The sequence below is a fragment of the Orbicella franksi genome, chromosome 5 (genome assembly GCF_964199315.1).
Source record: "Orbicella franksi chromosome 5, jaOrbFran1.1, whole genome shotgun sequence".
Taxonomy (NCBI): domain Eukaryota; kingdom Metazoa; phylum Cnidaria; class Anthozoa; order Scleractinia; family Merulinidae; genus Orbicella; species Orbicella franksi.
In genome coordinates this window covers 7,796,492-7,815,468 of record NC_138149.1, presented here as the reverse complement: position 1 = coordinate 7,815,468, position 18,977 = coordinate 7,796,492, and the positions used below count along the sequence as shown (strand labels likewise).

Below are 18,977 nucleotides of genomic sequence, written 5' to 3'. Positions count from 1 at the left end.
CCTGTTTGCAGACCAAGTTCCTTATCTATTAATCCCTGTCATATTGGCAACCCATTTTGAAAGGTTACTAAGAAATTGTGCATTATATTTCAGTGTGCTTTCTCTATGTAATCTCACATCAAGATACTTCAATCCCTAAGTGAATGAGAGAACACTAGCAAAACTGACAATTTTCACTAATTCATCACTCTTTCAATTTGCCATCTAAACAAATTGTTTGTAAACAGTAGTGAAATTTCATGCCCCTACATCTAGCCATGAAAGGAAGTCTGGGAACAGGCAATAGTGGCACTGCCAGGCTAGTGAATTTTACAAGCTAATGAACTCATGTCTAACAATGATGGGTGATGATAAAGCATGGTGCAGTGAAACAGAAGAATCAGACTGTGAGTGACATTGATAGAGTCAGTGTCGTGAGAGTGATGCTTGTGTCTGTGAACTTGTACGGGATTAGCAAAGAAAAGGTTTCGTACTAGAAATTGACCGAGAGCAACAAGCTTGTGAAAAAAAAAACTGAAGAAGCTGGCTCAGACCAGTCTTAAGGCCAGCTTCATCACTACTTACAGAACTTGTCAAGAGTTCCTGACTTGTGTATGTGGGAAGGCTCTCTGTAATGACCTATATGGGGAGGCTCAGCTCAAGATGAGTACCTTTTTCAGGCTTGAGGTATAAAATGATAGGGATTTCAGAAGTTGAGGTGTATGAAAGGGTAGGAAAATCTGTCATTTAGGGATTCCATTCTTCTGGTTCTAAAATGTTGTTGAAAAGCTCTCATTTACTCGTCACAGCCAGAATGAAGAGATTCTATAATATTGTTATTAACTTCTTTCCAAGGGAATAGAAAAGGGATGCAGTATTCGTAAATAGGTTTGTTAAAGGGGTACATTTACCCTTTTGCAATGTAACGTTGACAAAACAGGTGCCATTTCTATCAAAATGGTACAAATGTATACAAAAGGGTAAGGGGTAATGGACCTTGAGATAAGGCCTTTCCATTTAAAACTTTGTAGAATACCCCTCCCCCCCAGCTTGTGTAACAAAGATGTTCAAATTATTGTTTTTTGAAAAAAGGCAATTATTAAAAAACAAAACAGTGCAAAGAGATTCAGTAATTGTCAATGCAAGTTTCCATTTGTATTTTGAATTAAAATGGGTATAACGTTATCCTCAAGTATCCTTTGCAGCTTCACAGAGAGGCCCAAACTGATAATGAAGACATATGTTTTAACACTTAAAATTAAAACAATCACACCAGAGTGGTTTGTATCTTTATTATAAGTCTCATTATCAGTAGAGAAATCACACTTGTACACTGGCCCACTGATACTCTTACGTGTATGTTAAACATGGGAGAGCAGGTTGCATCATCCAAATCATAGCATTGTATGCCTGTGTGGGGTGTATATGCCAGGAGGTAACCACCTAAGAAAAGACAAACATAAATTATGTCATCAATGACTCACCGTAAGTGAGAATTTGCTCATTTACCACCTTAATAAACAGGATATATTAAAGTATAATTTTTACCTCCGCTTTAAACTTTTCAAAGCTACAGTTTGTTTTCACTTTCAGAGAGGTTCTTAAATTCACAAGCACACCACCCACCTCCCTCATCCCCGATTCCTACTCTCCCATAGCCAGGATCCCATTTCAACCCTCCAACATTTCCATAATCACATTAAATCAGTAATTTTTTTTCTAATTTTGGTCTGACTTAGATTCATCTCCACTCAGCCATGAAAGCAATGGTGGCAGATTTCCGTATATTTGTTGGTCTAGTTTACTATTGCTCTCAGATTCCCACCTCCCTTTTGACAGAATTAAATTCGGTTAAAAAATAAACTACAGTAGTTTAATCAAATTAATGCAGAGGCAAACATTGAACCAGAAAATTACTATAATTTTGGTATGAAGGATACCACAGTATAACTTACATAATTAATATCACATCTTTTCTATTGTGATTTAAGACAGTGCCGCTACTAATAGATTGACCACAAAAACCTAAAAACATGACTTCAGAAACGCAGGTAAGTGAGAATATTGCCAGTTTTGCTTTTGCTTACCAACCACTCTGCTTTAAAAAAAAATATATGGAAGATAATGACAAAGCAATGACAAAACCAACCAACCAACCTCTGGCAATTCAATAAACACACCAAATTGCCCTCCAAAATTCTCTTCAACACCTTACAGTACATGTAAATGTCAGCAGCATAAAATCAACTCAATGACTTGGCATGCTACTATCATCAAATTTGTACCCCTTGATTCAGAGTTTTTAGGAGTATCAAATAGAATTCCACTATAGATTACAAATGCTGTTTACCTTTGCAAATATCTGCATTAGTCCTGGAGATGTTTAAGTTTAAAATGTGTAAAATATATGCAAATGAGAGGACTGATGATGTCATACACCAAACCCAATATTACATCAAGTGCAGACCATATATACAGCAGAGATCATTGAAACTTGGTAGCCTTAAAGTTCTACAGGCGACACACTAATATGGCTATAAAAAATATGTTCCCAATTGGCAACTCAATCTTTTCCAGTCCTCTCTAACCCAATTTCAATAATGCAGTGATTTTCAGCTCGAAAAACATTAATCAAGGCCATGACTTCGACCTTACTATTTAGTAGGCTTGCTGGATCATGCAGATGAAGCACCATTGGCAAATATCAAAATGGAACTCCAAAGGTGGCCAGAAAAGCCCAGAATATCAGGGAAGGTCTCAAATGCAGTCTGTTGCCATGGTAACAAAACTGTTAAGCTCAAATTACGTAGCACATCTGCAAATTGCATTGTAATAGCACTGTCTTCACTGGAGCCCATGGTTCAGTAGTTTACTTGGACAATATATTTCATAACTTTCCTGGGGGACTGGATGATCTAAATGGTATGTGGGAGACTCCCAGAATATTTGCAAGAATGTATGACTATCTCTTTACAGGTATTCGTTAATAAATAAATAAATAAACAAATAAATAAAATAAATAAATAAATAGACACTAACACTACTAACATGATTGAGTTTGGAATATATATATATATATATATATATATATATATACATACATACATATATATATATATATATATATATATATATATATATATATATATAAAACGGTTATAAAATGTCTCAAGCCAACAAAGAATGCCACTGCGTCAGGAGGATCAATGAAGATTCACAGTCCAAGCCTCACCGCAAAAAATGAATTTAAAAACGTTTGATAAAGCAAGGATGGACAACTTCTGACGGTAAAAAAAGTTAAAAAGTTAAAAATTTAATAGAAAAACGTTTCGGTCTTAGACCTTCATCAGTTACAAGAGAAAAAGGACGAAAACTAAGTTTAAATACGGTTACAGTGTGGGAGATTACGTAACGAAAGGAAAAATACAATATTGTGCTATTAATACAACGTGATTAATACAATACAGGAAGAAAATGCAAAACGAGAAATACAATGCTGTACTATAAATTGCGTCATACAGGGTGATAATTAATAGACCAAACGAAAAGAATACAATACTGTGCATGAATTACATTATAAAGCGTGATAATTGCAGAACTAGGTTAAATTCAACCTAAAAACTAAAAGAGTTAAAATAGATAAAACGGACTCTTGCAATGCGGTAAATATAACGGGAAAAATAGTTTGCAAAGATAAGCAGTTGAAAAAAAAAAAAAAAGAAAGAAACTTACGTTTACGCTGGACAAGGTTAATTACAAAATCCCAAATCGAGGCCTTTGGAGCATTAAAGGGTTGACAAACAACAAAATCCCTGGAGGGGCCCTTAAACAATAAGCTGTAATAAGATCCCAGGCAGGGCCTTTGAGCATACCTAACACCCAAAAAGCTGACAAAATCCAAGGAAGGGCCTTTGAACTGCCTTATGGCGCGAACGCAGATTTACACAAGAGAAAGTTAATTATAACAAATTCTGTTTTTGGAGTGAAATTCTTTTCTTTTATTTAAGCCATGGGGAGCCAAAGAGAACAGTTGAGCACTCCAATAAGCCTCTTTCGTAATTAAAAACCTATCGATCTCGTCTGAGTCATTAGGGGCCTGCACCTGATCAATGCATTGGAATTCAAAATCATCCAAGGAGTGTGGAATTTTATTGAAATGTACTGCTACCTCACAAGTGGTTTTGTTTGTGAGCATAGCAGACTTGTGGTTACGAAACCTAACCCGAAAATCGGTGGTAGTTGATCCTATGTACTGTAAACGACATTTCTTGCAGGAAACTAAATAGATCACGTTTTTAGAATCACAAGAAAGCCTTGAATGAATGGTGTATTTTCTGCCCGTTTTAAAACTTAGAAATGATTTAGATTCAACAAAGAAATTTCGACAGAGATCGCATCTATTTCTTTCACATTTAAAGCAGCCATTGTTTGGCTGAATTGTTTGTCCCTCATCGGCGGTTTTAAAACGAGATGGTGCTAATAATTCTTTCAGGTTTTTTGTTCTACGAAAAGATGGTATGATAGAGCCTTGAGGGAAAAGTTCTTTCAATTTAGGGTTGGATTGCAAAATCAACAAATGCTTTCTAATTATGCTACTCACATTAGGCAAATTAGGATTAAATGTGAGAACAAATGGAAATAATTTCTTCGATTGTTTTCCGCGTTGCCGTAGTAAATCATTCCTAGAAATGGTGGAGGCTTTGGAGAATTGATCGTCAACTAATTTGGAGGGATAACCCTGATTAACAAGATAACCCTTGTACTCAACTGTTCTCTCGGCAAGGAAAGTTTCTTCAGAGCAATTTCTCTTCAATCTAGTCGCTACTCCAAAAGGAATAGCCTTGAAGACATGCTTGGGATGGCAGCTAGAAGGTGGAAGATATAAATGACTATCTGTAGGTTTAGAATAAACATCAGTTCTAATAAACCCATCCACAAGATGTAAAGTAAGATCAAGTACGTGAAGCTCACGTTCAGAAAAAACTAACTCGAATTTAATAGTAGGGTATACAGAATTAATGTAATCAGTAAATTGATGTAAGGCAGGAAGGCCTTGCTGCCAAAGATCAAAGACATCGTCACGATAACGCCACCACAAGGACGGCTTTATCGGACCGGAAAACTTAGCTTCAAGATCAATTTCACCCATGGCTAGATCGGCATAACTACATGCATTTTTTGGACCCATGGCCGTGCCATGAATCTGAAGAAAGAAATTCTCCTTAAAAACAGAATGGTTGCTTATCAAACAGATTTTTACGGCTTCTAATATGCAAGATGTAGACGGAATTTTGTTTTCCCTAGCATTCAAAGCTTTCCTAACTGCAGTAAGACCAAGTTTGTTATCGATGTTGGGGAACATTGAAACCACATCCCACGAAACCAGTAAGGTGCCAGTTGGAAAAGGGCCACTCGTGTTAAGATCTCCTATTTTGTTAAGCAAATCCGTGGTGTCCTTAATAAATGATGGTAATTTACGAGCAAGTGGTTGCAAATAGAATTCGGTAAAGGCCGACAAGTTCTCAATCGCCGTACCACAACAAGAGGTAATGAGTCTTAACGGGTTGCCCGTTTTGTGCGTTTTAATGTTCCCAAAGGCAACTCCTGGTTTCGCTTCCTTATTTAAAACCCACTTAGCTATTTCGGGGGAAATCTCACCCTTTCCAAGCCATTTGGAACACCAACTACTTACTAACGCTAAATGCTTCGAGGTAGGATCTGATTGCAAAGATTTGTAGTGCAGCTGATTGTTGAGCTGACCAAGCATTTTTTCTTCGTACTCTTTATCATCAATTAAAACAAAACGGGAACCTTTGTCCTGTATCCGAATCACTACATTAGAGTTTCTAAGTTCCTTAAGGGCAACACGTTCTTTTCGTGAAAGATTATCTCTAGGTTGCTTAATGTTCTCAGGATTGATAAGATCACGCCTTACATTAGCTAAAAAAAGTTCAAGTTCAGGGTACCTGGACGTAGGAGGTCTCCATTTCTTTTCTTTCGGAACACGAGGTAGATGGCTAGGGGTTGGAGGGTCGTCATCAGGATTGGTATCCATAAAGAAAGCTGCCGTCCGTAATCGGGCTTCAAAGATCTCCAAATCGTCATACACGCTCTGCCAGTTGATATCTTTGGGCGTGGGGCAAAAGGAAGGTCCCTTCCTGAGCAAGTTAACCTGATCTGCTCCTAGCACCTTTATTGTACCGTCGAATGCGTACAATAAAGGTGCTAGGAGCAGATCAGGTTAACTTGCTCCGGAAGGGACCTTCCTTTTGCCCCACGCCCAAAGATATCAACTGGCAGAGCGTGTATGACGATTTGGAGATCTTTGAAGCCCGATTACGGACGGCAGCTTTCTTTATGGATACCAATCCTGATGACGACCCTCCAACCCCTAGCCATCTACCTCGTGTTCCGAAAGAAAAGAAATGGAGACCTCCTACGTCCAGGTACCCTGAACTTGAACTTTTTTTAGCTAATGTAAGGCGTGATCTTATCAATCCTGAGAACATTAAGCAACCTAGAGATAATCTTTCACGAAAAGAACGTGTTGCCCTTAAGGAACTTAGAAACTCTAATGTAGTGATTCGGATACAGGACAAAGGTTCCCGTTTTGTTTTAATTGATGATAAAGAGTACGAAGAAAAAATGCTTGGTCAGCTCAACAATCAGCTGCACTACAAATCTTTGCAATCAGATCCTACCTCGAAGCATTTAGCGTTAGTAAGTAGTTGGTGTTCCAAATGGCTTGGAAAGGGTGAGATTTCCCCCGAAATAGCTAAGTGGGTTTTAAATAAGGAAGCGAAACCAGGAGTTGCCTTTGGGAACATTAAAACGCACAAAACGGGCAACCCGTTAAGACTCATTACCTCTTGTTGTGGTACGGCGATTGAGAACTTGTCGGCCTTTACCGAATTCTATTTGCAACCACTTGCTCGTAAATTACCATCATTTATTAAGGACACCACGGATTTGCTTAACAAAATAGGAGATCTTAACACGAGTGGCCCTTTTCCAACTGGCACCTTACTGGTTTCGTGGGATGTGGTTTCAATGTTCCCCAACATCGATAACAAACTTGGTCTTACTGCAGTTAGGAAAGCTTTGAATGCTAGGGAAAACAAAATTCCGTCTACATCTTGCATATTAGAAGCCGTAAAAATCTGTTTGATGAGCAACCATTCTGTTTTTAAGGAGAATTTCTTTCTTCAGATTCATGGCACGGCCATGGGTCCAAAAAATGCATGTAGTTATGCCGATCTAGCCATGGGTGAAATTGATCTTGAAGCTAAGTTTTCCGGTCCGATAAAGCCGTCCTTGTGGTGGCGTTATCGTGACGATGTCTTTGATCTTTGGCAGCAAGGCCTTCCTGCCTTACATCAATTTACTGATTACATTAATTCTGTATACCCTACTATTAAATTCGAGTTAGTTTTTTCTGAACGTGAGCTTCACGTACTTGATCTTACTTTACATCTTGTGGATGGGTTTATTAGAACTGATGTTTATTCTAAACCTACAGATAGTCATTTATATCTTCCACCTTCTAGCTGCCATCCCAAGCATGTCTTCAAGGCTATTCCTTTTGGAGTAGCGACTAGATTGAAGAGAAACTGCTCTGAAGAAACTTTCCTTGCCGAGAGAACAGTTGAGTACAAGGGTTATCTTGTTAATCAGGGTTATCCCTCCAAATTAGTTGACGATCAATTCTCCAAAGCCTCCACCATTTCTAGGAATGATTTACTACGGCAACGCGGAAAACAATCGAAGAAATTATTTCCATTTGTTCTCACATTTAATCCTAATTTGCCTAATGTGAGTAGCATAATTAGAAAGCATTTGTTGATTTTGCAATCCAACCCTAAATTGAAAGAACTTTTCCCTCAAGGCTCTATCATACCATCTTTTCGTAGAACAAAAAACCTGAAAGAATTATTAGCACCATCTCGTTTTAAAACCGCCGATGAGGGACAAACAATTCAGCCAAACAATGGCTGCTTTAAATGTGAAAGAAATAGATGCGATCTCTGTCGAAATTTCTTTGTTGAATCTAAATCATTTCTAAGTTTTAAAACGGGCAGAAAATACACCATTCATTCAAGGCTTTCTTGTGATTCTAAAAACGTGATCTATTTAGTTTCCTGCAAGAAATGTCGTTTACAGTACATAGGATCAACTACCACCGATTTTCGGGTTAGGTTTCGTAACCACAAGTCTGCTATGCTCACAAACAAAACCACTTGTGAGGTAGCAGTACATTTCAATAAAATTCCACACTCCTTGGATGATTTTGAATTCCAATGCATTGATCAGGTGCAGGCCCCTAATGACTCAGACGAGATCGATAGGTTTTTAATTACGAAAGAGGCTTATTGGAGTGCTCAACTGTTCTCTTTGGCTCCCCATGGCTTAAATAAAAGAAAAGAATTTCACTCCAAAAACAGAATTTGTTATAATTAACTTTCTCTTGTGTAAATCTGCGTTCGCGCCATAAGGCAGTTCAAAGGCCCTTCCTTGGATTTTGTCAGCTTTTTGGGTGTTAGGTATGCTCAAAGGCCCTGCCTGGGATCTTATTACAGCTTATTGTTTAAGGGCCCCTCCAGGGATTTTGTTGTTTGTCAACCCTTTAATGCTCCAAAGGCCTCGATTTGGGATTTTGTAATTAACCTTGTCCAGCGTAAACGTAAGTTTCTTTTTTTTTTTTTTTTTTTTTCAACTGCTTATCTTTGCAAACTATTTTTCCCGTTATATTTACCGCATTGCAAGAGTCCGTTTTATCTATTTTAACTCTTTTAGTTTTTAGGTTGAATTTAACCTAGTTCTGCAATTATCACGCTTTATAATGTAATTCATGCACAGTATTGTATTCTTTTCGTTTGGTCTATTAATTATCACCCTGTATGACGCAATTTATAGTACAGCATTGTATTTCTCGTTTTGCATTTTCTTCCTGTATTGTATTAATCACGTTGTATTAATAGCACAATATTGTATTTTTCCTTTCGTTACGTAATCTCCCACACTGTAACCGTATTTAAACTTAGTTTTCGTCCTTTTTCTCTTGTAACTGATGAAGGTCTAAGACCGAAACGTTTTTCTATTAAATTTTTAACTTTTTAACTTTTTTTACCGTCAGAAGTTGTCCGTCCTTGCTTTATCAAACGTTTATATATATATATATATATATATATATATAATAATAAACAATGGTAGCAAGACTTCAATTCATCGTTTTATTGCGACAACGCTGTTTCGTATGGTCAAAGGATGACCACACTCATCAGGCAATATCAACGAATGACCGTTAAATTTCGCAAACTGGCAATTAAAAGTTAACTTTAGGTTGCTATGAGATATAAAGTTAGCTTTTAATTGCCAGTTTGTGAAATTTAACGGTCATTCGTTGATATTGCCTGATGAGTGTGGTCATCCTTTGACCATACGAAACAGCGTTGTCGCAATAAAACGATGAATTGAAGTCTTGCTACCATTGTTTATTATCTACACTGCTCCTCTCAGAGTCGAGCGCTCTATAAATTTATTCTGTTCAAGTTCAAGAAGTATATATATATATATATATATATATAGTTTATGATATTTTGAAAAAATTCCCCTCTCCCATCTAACATGCTGATCTTCTTTAATTTGGTACTTGAAATTGATAACAAGGATGCTACACCTTGGTACTCGTTGGCCAGGATATGTTGCACAGTCTTCACATCGGATAATGGGTCTGTACATATTATTTATGTCTTTATTGAACAGAGACATACAGAAGGGCACTGCACTGTGTGCTCTCTCTACACACTCTTCCAGGCAGGATAGTAATACATATACATGTATTTTTGTTTTTTGTTTTTTTTGGAATGTACCTGGCAGCAAGTACTATTCTGATTTAGTAAAGCAAGACTGTAGTGACTGCTAAGAAAATGTGTTTGGTACATCCCAGAAAAATTGGGTGGGGGTCAGTGCGGCCCTCTTTACAAAAGTTAAATCCTTAACCTATTTATGACCATAATCTGCGATTTTCCCTACCCCATTTATGACTGTTGCGACTGCTACAGTTGCCCTAAACATAAGTTTGGAAAGAGTTTCGTTGATGGTCTTATCGATAATGATGAAAATAAAGGTAGCTTATTCTAAAAGACATACCAAATTAAAGACTAGAAGGCAAAAGCCTTACCCTAGAGTATTCATAACCAAAACGGCTGAATAACCATACCATTTAGGGCTGCACATAGCTATATATAGGACATAGAGGAGAGTTCCCCCACCCCCCATTCCAGCTGGAGCAGGAATCAAAATATTTTTGCCTTGATGACATACGGTAATAAAGATAAAATCTCAAAATAATCAAGAGTTAAATGTATGCATGGGACTTCACTATCAAAATGATGCCTGTTGCTTACTGTAAATTGCATAAATTACTCCTACCTTGTGCCAGAATTCTGTTAATCTGGTCATCAACAGGCCACAAAAATCTGACTGTATAATTAATAAATAAGAAAATGAACGACTGAGCTTTTGTTTGAGCCAGAATAGAGTGGCTATAACAACGAGGTGGCTGTAAGGTGGGGTACATTCCACAGTAGTCATAAAGATGACACTCTCAAACACCAGTACCCATAAAGATTTTGGACAGTATATTTCGCATAATCAGTTGGAAGAGGAAGAGGGAAAATGGAAATAAAATAGAATAGCTCTTGTGTGCCAGAGACAACCCTTTCCCCGAGTTACCCTGGCGGAGCTAACTTTTCACTTATTTCTTTGCAAAATTCAACCGACCGTTTACACAAGAATCACGAACCAGACTTGGGGGCAAGACAATTCAGGTGAGCAAGTTGACTCCCCTTGGCAGGTAAAGTAACCAACAACTTTTCTTTGAGTACACATTAACACTTAAGCTCGCCTAACTGGAACAACTCTCGGCATGGCGTGTGTCACGTAATGCCTAGATTTAAGATTTAAAGCAGCAATTTGTATCAAAGAAGAGAAAATTAACTCAGCAAAACCTACTGTGATCAAATGACTGAGGGAAACTTAAACAAAGAGGGATAGTTACACATTTGGTTATTCAATAAGAGTTACGAATACTCATGCAGGCTCAGCTTTTACTCGGCCTACAGGGGCTACATTTTCACATACAAACACTTGATAAAGTTGCCTCTGGGGGAGGGTTATCTCGGGTACCCGAGACCATATACATTGTAAACAGGACCTGTGTTGCCTCAAAGAACCCCTCTAGGATTTTCAAAGGGGAAGGTTCTTAAACAGGACCTTAACTTAGGGCAGCTTCAATGGCAGATTCACTCTGATGGCTTGGATTTGAATAATTGATTTAATTACTTTTAAAGAGGACTAGAACTTAAAAATCTTGCTCGAATTTCGATCCAGCGAGACATAAGCTTCCATGCCGTGAATCAAGTTTTTACTGGGCGTTTTAAAAGCACTCACCAAAGAGAAAGAGACTGATGACCCCAAAGTACCAATATATATGTACCTCTTGTATGACCATGCAGTAACAGTATATTCCACACAAAAAAAACAAAACAAAACAAACAAAATAAGTGTATTTGTATTACAAGAGAGAGAGAGTACACAGTGCAGTGCCCTACTGTATGTCTTTTGTTAGGTATAATAATCTTAAATTTAGAAGACTTGTATTGATCTTTTAAAATTCACAAAAAAGTTGATATCTTGATAACTCTCCTTTAGCTGTGTCACTTCATAAAAAAATTAGCAGTTTGGTATGTTGTAGCATAGAACTTTAATTAATTAAGTTATTGCACTGGTATCACAGAGGTCATGGGTTGGAATCCAGTTCACACCTAATTTTTTTTTCAGGCTATAATTTCACCTTTGTTTAAGTTGTGTATAGTTGCAATGATCAGTCATGTCTTTATAAGTTAATCAATGTATATATGTCACACTGACTCATACTTTAACATTTTATCTTAAAGTTTGTTTGTTTGTTTTATAGTGTGGTTCTAGAAAATGCCCATACCCACCCCAAGGAGATTATTGGAAATTCCAACGATGGGGAGGGTCTCAAGAGCCAAACTTTTTAAAGAAAAGTATTAATCAAAATTGGAATTTCCATAGGGATGGGATGGGAAGATCTCTGTTTAATAAATACATAAATAATATGTACAGACCCATTATCTGATTTGAAGACTGTGCAACATATCCTGGCCAATGAGTTGCCATTAGGTGTAGCATCCTTGTTATCAATTTCAAGTACCAAATTAAAGAAGATCAGCATGTTAGATGGGAGAGGGGAATTTTTCAAAATATCATAAACTAAAAATATATATATTTTCCAAACTCAATCATGTTAGTAGTGTTAGTGTTTATTTATTTATTTATTTATTTATTTATTTATTAATGAATACCTGTAAAGAGATAGTCATACATCCTTACAAATATTCTGGAAGTCTCCCACATACCATTTAGATCATCCAGTCCCCCAGGAAAGTTATGAAATTTATTGTCCAAGTGAACTACTGAACCATGGCTCCAGTGGTGACAGTGCTATTACGATGCAATTTCCAGATGTGCTACCTAATATGAGCTTAACAGTTTTGTTACCATGGCAACAGACTGCATTTGAGACCTTCCCTGATATTCTGGGCTTTTCTGGCCACCTTTGGAGTTCCATTTTGATATTTGCCAATGGTGCTTCATCTGCATTATCCAGCAAGCCTATTAAATAGTAAGGTCGAAGTCATGGCCTTGATTAATGTTTTTCAAACTGAAAATCACTGCATTATTGAGATTGGGTTAGAGGGGACTGGAAAAGATTGAGTTGCCAATTGGGAACATATTTTTTATAGCCATATTAATGTGTTGCCTGTAGAACTATAAGGCTACCAAGTTTCAATGATCTCGGCTGTATATATGGTCTGCACTTGATGTAACACTGGGTTTGGTGTATGACATCATCAGTCCTCTTGTTTGCATATATTTTACACATTTTAAACTTAAATATCTCCAGAACTAATGGAGATATTTGAAAAGGTAAACAGCGCTTTTTGTAATCTATAGTGGAATTCTATTTGATACTCCTAAAACTTCTGAATCAAGGGGTAAAAATTTGATGATAGTAGCATGCCAAATCATTGAGTTGAATTTATGCTGCTGACATTTACATGTACTGTAAGGTGTTGAAGAGAATTTTGGAGGGCAATTTGGTGTGTTTATTGAATTGCCAGAGGTTGGTTGGTTGGTTTTGTTATTGCTTTGTCATTATCTTCCATATATTTTTTTTTTTTAAAGCAGAGTGGTTGGTAAGCAAAAGCAAAACTGGCAATATTCTCACTTACCTGTGTTTCTAAAGTCATATTTTTAGGTTTTTGTGGTCAATCTATTAGTAGCGGCACTGTCTTAAATTACAATAGAAAAGATGTGATATTAATTATGTAAGTTATACTTTGGTATCCTTCATACCAAAATTATAGTAATTTTCTGGTTCAATGTTTGCCTCTGCATTAATTTGATTAAACTACTGTAGTTTATTTTTTAATCGAATTTAATTCTGTCAAAAGGGAGGTGGGAATCTGAGAGCAATAGTAAACTAGACCAAGAAATGTACGGAAATCTGCCACCATTGCTTTCGTGGCTGGATGGAGATGAATCTAAGTCAGACCAAAATTAGAAAAAAAATTACTGATTTAATGTGATTATGGAAATATTGGAGGGTTGAAATGGGATCCTCATGGCTATAGGAGAGTAGGAATCGGGACTGACGGGGTGGGTGGTGTGCTTGTGAATTTAAGAACCTCTCTGAAAGTGAAAACAAACTGTAGTTTTGAAAAGTTTAAAGTGGAAGTAAAAATTATACTTTAATATATCTTGTTTATTAAGGTGGTTAAAATGAGCAAATACCTACTTACGGTGAGTCATTGAAACAATGACATAATTTATGTTTGTCTTTTCTTAGGTGGTTACCTCCTGGCATATACACCCCACACAGGCATACAATGCCATGATTTAGATGATGCAACCTGCTTTCCCATGTTTAACATACACGTAATTAAGAGTATCAGTGGGCCAGTGAACAAGTGTGATTTCTCTACTGATAATGAGAATTATAATAAAGATACGAAGCCACTCTGGTGTGATTTATTTAATTATTCCTTAACAGTAAAGTGAACAAGTTACACCAAAGGTTGCACTCTGTAAGATCAGGTGTACAAAAATTAAATAGAAAATTTCACTACATCAATTTTATTAATTAAGTAAACTTCTCTGCAAAATATATTTGGTATGTAGTTGCACTGGTAAGAATATATTTTGGAATTTTTTTTTTATAGGAAACGTTTCCATTTAAAAATGTAGCTCAGATGCCACAACTATAATTCTCCTTTCTGTGGTGTTTTCTTTTGTGGTAAATTGTGAAAACAAATTTTGTTGACCTACATGTAAGTTAAAAAAATATACAAGTAGTAGCTCTTCTGAAAAAAAAAATAGTTAATTTGTTGTTGTTTCTTCCTGTTCATTTTTTCCTTGAACATTAAATTTTTTATTTTCCTAATAAGTATTTTAGCTAGCCATAAAAACGTTTTGTTGTCTCTGAGACCATTTTCAAGATAAAAAAGTGATTTGTATATAAAATTTGAATTTTTGGGGGTGGGGTGGGGGTGTGGGGACCTTTTCTGAATTTCCCTACAAAGATCACAAGGTACAAGGAAAGGAGCAGAAATACAATTTTAAGTGTTAAAACATATGTTTTCATTATCAGTTTGGGCCTCTCTGTGAAGCTGCAAAGTATACTTGAGGATAATTTTATAGCCATTTTAATTCAAAATACAAATGGAAACTTACATTGACAATCACTTAATCTCTTGGCACCATTTTGTTTTTTAATAATTGCCTTTTTTCAAAAAAACAATAATTTGAACATCCTTGTTACACAAGCTGGGGGGGGGGGTATTCTACAAAGTTTTAAATGGAAAGGCCTTATCTCAAGGTCCATTACCCCTTACCCTTTTGTATACAGTTGTACCATTTTGATAGAAATGCACCTGTTTTGTCGACCTTACATTGCAAAAGGGTAAATGTACCCCTTTAACAAACCTATTTACGAATACTGCATCCCTTTTCTATTCCCTTGGAAAGAAGTTAATAACAATATTATAGAATCTCTTCATTCTGGCTGTGACGAGTAAATGAGAGCTTTTCAACAACATTTTAGAACCAGAAGATTGGAATCCCTAAATGACAGATTTTCCTACCCTTTCATACACCTCAACTTCTGAAATCCCTATCATTTTATACCTCAAGCCTGAAAAAGGTACTCATCTTGAGCTGAGCCTCCCCATATAGGTCATTACAGAGAGCCTTCCCACATACACAAGTCAGGAACTCTTGACAAGTTCTGTAAGTAGTGATGAAGCTGGCTTCAAGACTGGTCTGAGCCAGCTTCTTCAGTTTTTAGCACAAACTTGTTGCTCTCTGTCAATTTCTAGTACGAAATCTTTTGTTTGCTGATCTGGTCCAAGTTCACAGACACTAGCATCACTCTCACGACACTGACTCTATGAATGTCACTTACAGTCTGATTCTTCAGTTTCACTGCACTATGCTTCATCATTACTCATTATTGTTAGACATGAGTTCATTAGCTTGTAAAGTTTACCAGCCTGTGTTGCTATTGCTTGTTCCCAGACTTCCTTTTATGGCTAGATGTAGGGGCATGAAATTTCACTACTGTTTACTAACAATTTGTTTAGATGACATATTGAAAGAGTGATGAATTACTGAAAATTGTCAGTATTGCTAGTGTTCTCTCATTCCCTTAGGGATTGAAATATCTTGATGTAAGATTACATAGAGAAAGCATACTGAAAAATAATGCACAATCTTTTAGTAACCTTTCAAAATGGGTTGCCAATATGACAGGGATTAATAAATAAGGTACTTGGTCTGCAAACAGGGCAAATAAGAGGGTCTTAAGAACTAAAAGGTGCATGCTTGACCACAGTGGTGGGGGGGGGGGGGTATTGGAAATTAGCGTTGCTGACGTTTAACACTGTTGAAATGGAAAAATAAATTTGATTATAATTGAGAAAAAACGAGGACATGGCCAAATTACTTAATCGCCGATAAAACTGATCCTCTTGCTTTTTTTCAAAGGGGTTCACGACCTGCCTGTAACGAAGCGTTTATCAATTAAGGGATTGCTTAGGTTAAAAAATGTCTTGTTTAAGGTTCTTAACCAATGGTAACATATTTTATGGCATCAGTTTGAGTCATGAGCAAACATATGAGTTTGTGTTATTGTCGATCGGCAAGAAAGTTCTGCAAAGCGCGTTATGTGTGTGGGTCTATTCTTGCAGTGATACGATTAACAGCACTCAAGTACTCTCGAGTGTTGGCAACAGTAAATTTTAAAAAATGTGCTTCTGTTAATAAGGTTCCCCCATGTCTAGAAACCTGTCATTGTACATTTTTCTTAGTGTGATGCCTACCTAAGAGAATAGGATATTTGAATTGAGTGCAACTTACCTAGAATTCATTATTTCCACACAAACGATGACTCCTGTGGAATTCAGCGAGGAAAAAATGGCGACATTTCGGAAAAAAACACGCCTTCAAAACAGCGTGTTTTTGAATAAATAATTACCCTGTCCTTCAAACAAACTGATATGACGAGGAAGAAGACAAAACTTTGTTTATCGTAGCCAAATAAAACGCTAAAAGTACCCGGCCGATTGCAAAATATTGCCATTTTACTTACTGAGAGAACGATTATGCCATATTCAAATTTGACTTTGCCGCTCAGCGCTCTTTTCTACCGGATGTGACGTCATTTTTTTTTTTTGGATGATTCAGATACACAAAAAGTGCCAGGCGTCGCAGAGTGTTCTGCCCCGCCCTTGTTTCATACCTAGGTACACTTCAGATCTCAGTGTATGATTCTGATATGACACTTGAGCGGCCATGACTCCGTTTGAACGATGTTTGTCTGCCATACACTCGTTCACTTTAGTCAAAATATCAAGCATATGGAGGCGCCTGCCATCCTTTTTAATGGCCTCGATCAACACCTGTTAAATAAAAAAAAACAATATAAGCAAATTAATGACTGTTATTTGTTGTTACCAAACGTTTCAACCGTGGCCGGTTTTGGATGATGAAGTTTATGAATTTTCTTGTTTGTTTGTTTCGTGTATCTTATCTCATGGTTTGATTTCGTTGTGGAGTATTATTGGGTCACTACTGTGTTTAACTGTTTCAAACCAAAACGGCTAAGATACAGAATTACCCGATCCTAACCTAGTCAGTCATTTTATTTAATCTTCTAATCAAATCATTCAAGAATGAAGTTACACATTTGTTGATTGATTCAAAAACACTAAACAATTTATTACCCAAAAAAATTACGAGCGTGTTCCATGAATATTTAACTTCCTATAATCATTGGAACTAGAAAATTACTCTGTTGAAAATGTGTCGATCCAGTCGAGAAACTGCGATCCCAGTCAGTGGTACACATAACGTCAGCCTATAGTACTAGGAAGTGAGTAATGTTCCACGCACACCCCAAAAGCTCTAACGCTATTTTGACACTATTTTGACAAGTACTGTAGCTTAGCAACATCACTACTGAAAATCGCGGGTTCAGTCAAGGGCAATAAAAGTTCACATGGTACAAGAGCTGTCGTTCTGAATGATTAAAGAATATACTATAGCCTCCAAACCAAACAGCTTCTGCCAGTCAAGCTTAGATATGACAAATTTTGTTACCACGAGGTCGTTAGCTGCAGAGGGCTTATTAACTTCTTTCACTAAAATTCTGACCTGAATAGACAAATCCTCCGGCACTGGCTTGGCTTTGTCAACTGCAGAGGTCATCCAAGTTAACAGGAAGTCAGCCCCTTCAGGACAATTATTCCCGACGTTCAAGGGAAAAGCTGGACGCGGCTCTGTCCCTCTATCTGTGGAACATTGCGCTTGGATTGAACCATCCTCGACGCTAGGGGGCTGCACGAATGTAACTCGCTCAACAAAAAACATCTTGGGTTTGCCCCGCAGAGAGGGGCATTTTGTTGCTGTGTACTCGGTCATCACTTGTTCAAGGCTTACCTTCCCTCCATCAACGTCCCAAATGTCATTACCTTGACCATGTGATATGATAATGACAACAAATAAGTCGAATTCGCTGTGATCTTTCTCTGCAAATTCTTTGGCGACTTGGTACATTTGTAACGTCTTAAGATTGCGTCGGACTTGTACTTTAAAGGAGAAGCACCCGAACGTGTCAATAAGCTTCTTCTGTACCCCAGACCCTAATTCTCGTACGTTATTTATTAGGAGGCATACTCCACGAGCACAATATGGCCTGATCCTATAGGCGGTAAGTTCAGTCCCTAGAAAAATTCACAAGATTTACATGAATTATGAAAACGAAGCAAATTTTTAAAGGTCTTGCGAGCCCCTTGCTCATTAATAAATTCATTAGCAAAATCTATCAAGTGATGACGAGGAAATTAAGCTATTTTGGGTTGTTGATTTTTGGGCTTAAAATGAAATAGAAAGCGCGGGAGTTAAATAAGGCTCTAATTCATTTTTAACCTCAAACCATCAGTTTTTCAGTGTTTGAGCTGCTTTAAAATCGGCCCAAAATCCACTAAGAGATTTTTATTGATTCTTCACGTACTAGTTTCAAAACGAGAGCGTATGTTTCATCGGAGTATCCAAACACCGAGAAACAAATGAAAGCACGAGGCCGTAGGCCGAGTGCTTTTATTGTTTCGGGGTGTTTGGATATCCCGATGAAACACGAAGCGCGAGTTTTGGAAATAACTTCTCATGATCACTCTTAAAGAAATAATAAACAAAGACTTCCAATTAGAATTGCTTGCTGTCTAAAATTCCTTCCTCGATAATTTCAATATCGACGATGTTTTTTACCGGCGTAATTAATTTGTATTTATATTGCGATTTAATTTATTCTTAGATGTGAAAGTTTGTTGGAGTTGCCAGCATTTACAAGTTGT

The 18,977-nt window shown here is 37.0% G+C and overlaps 2 protein-coding genes across 2 annotated transcripts; one reads left to right on the top strand and one right to left on the bottom strand.

The window, feature by feature from the left end:
• The first annotated feature begins 6,186 nt into the window (after positions 1–6,186).
• On the top strand, positions 6,187–9,901 carry LOC145486990 (uncharacterized). The gene is made up of 2 exons (XM_081465696.1): positions 6,187–7,628; positions 9,856–9,901. The coding sequence occupies exons 1-2, from the start codon at positions 6,187–6,189 to the stop codon at positions 9,899–9,901; spliced, it is 1,488 nt and encodes a 495-aa protein (XP_081321822.1).
• A 6,213-nt stretch (positions 9,902–16,114) lies between these two features.
• On the bottom strand, positions 16,115–18,180 carry LOC145486988 (caspase-9-like). The gene is made up of 3 exons (XM_081465695.1): positions 17,665–18,180; positions 16,865–17,024; positions 16,115–16,125 (listed from the first exon to the last, which is right to left on the bottom strand). The coding sequence occupies exons 1-3, from the start codon at positions 18,178–18,180 to the stop codon at positions 16,115–16,117; spliced, it is 687 nt and encodes a 228-aa protein (XP_081321821.1).
• Between the last annotated feature and the right edge of the window lie 797 nt (positions 18,181–18,977).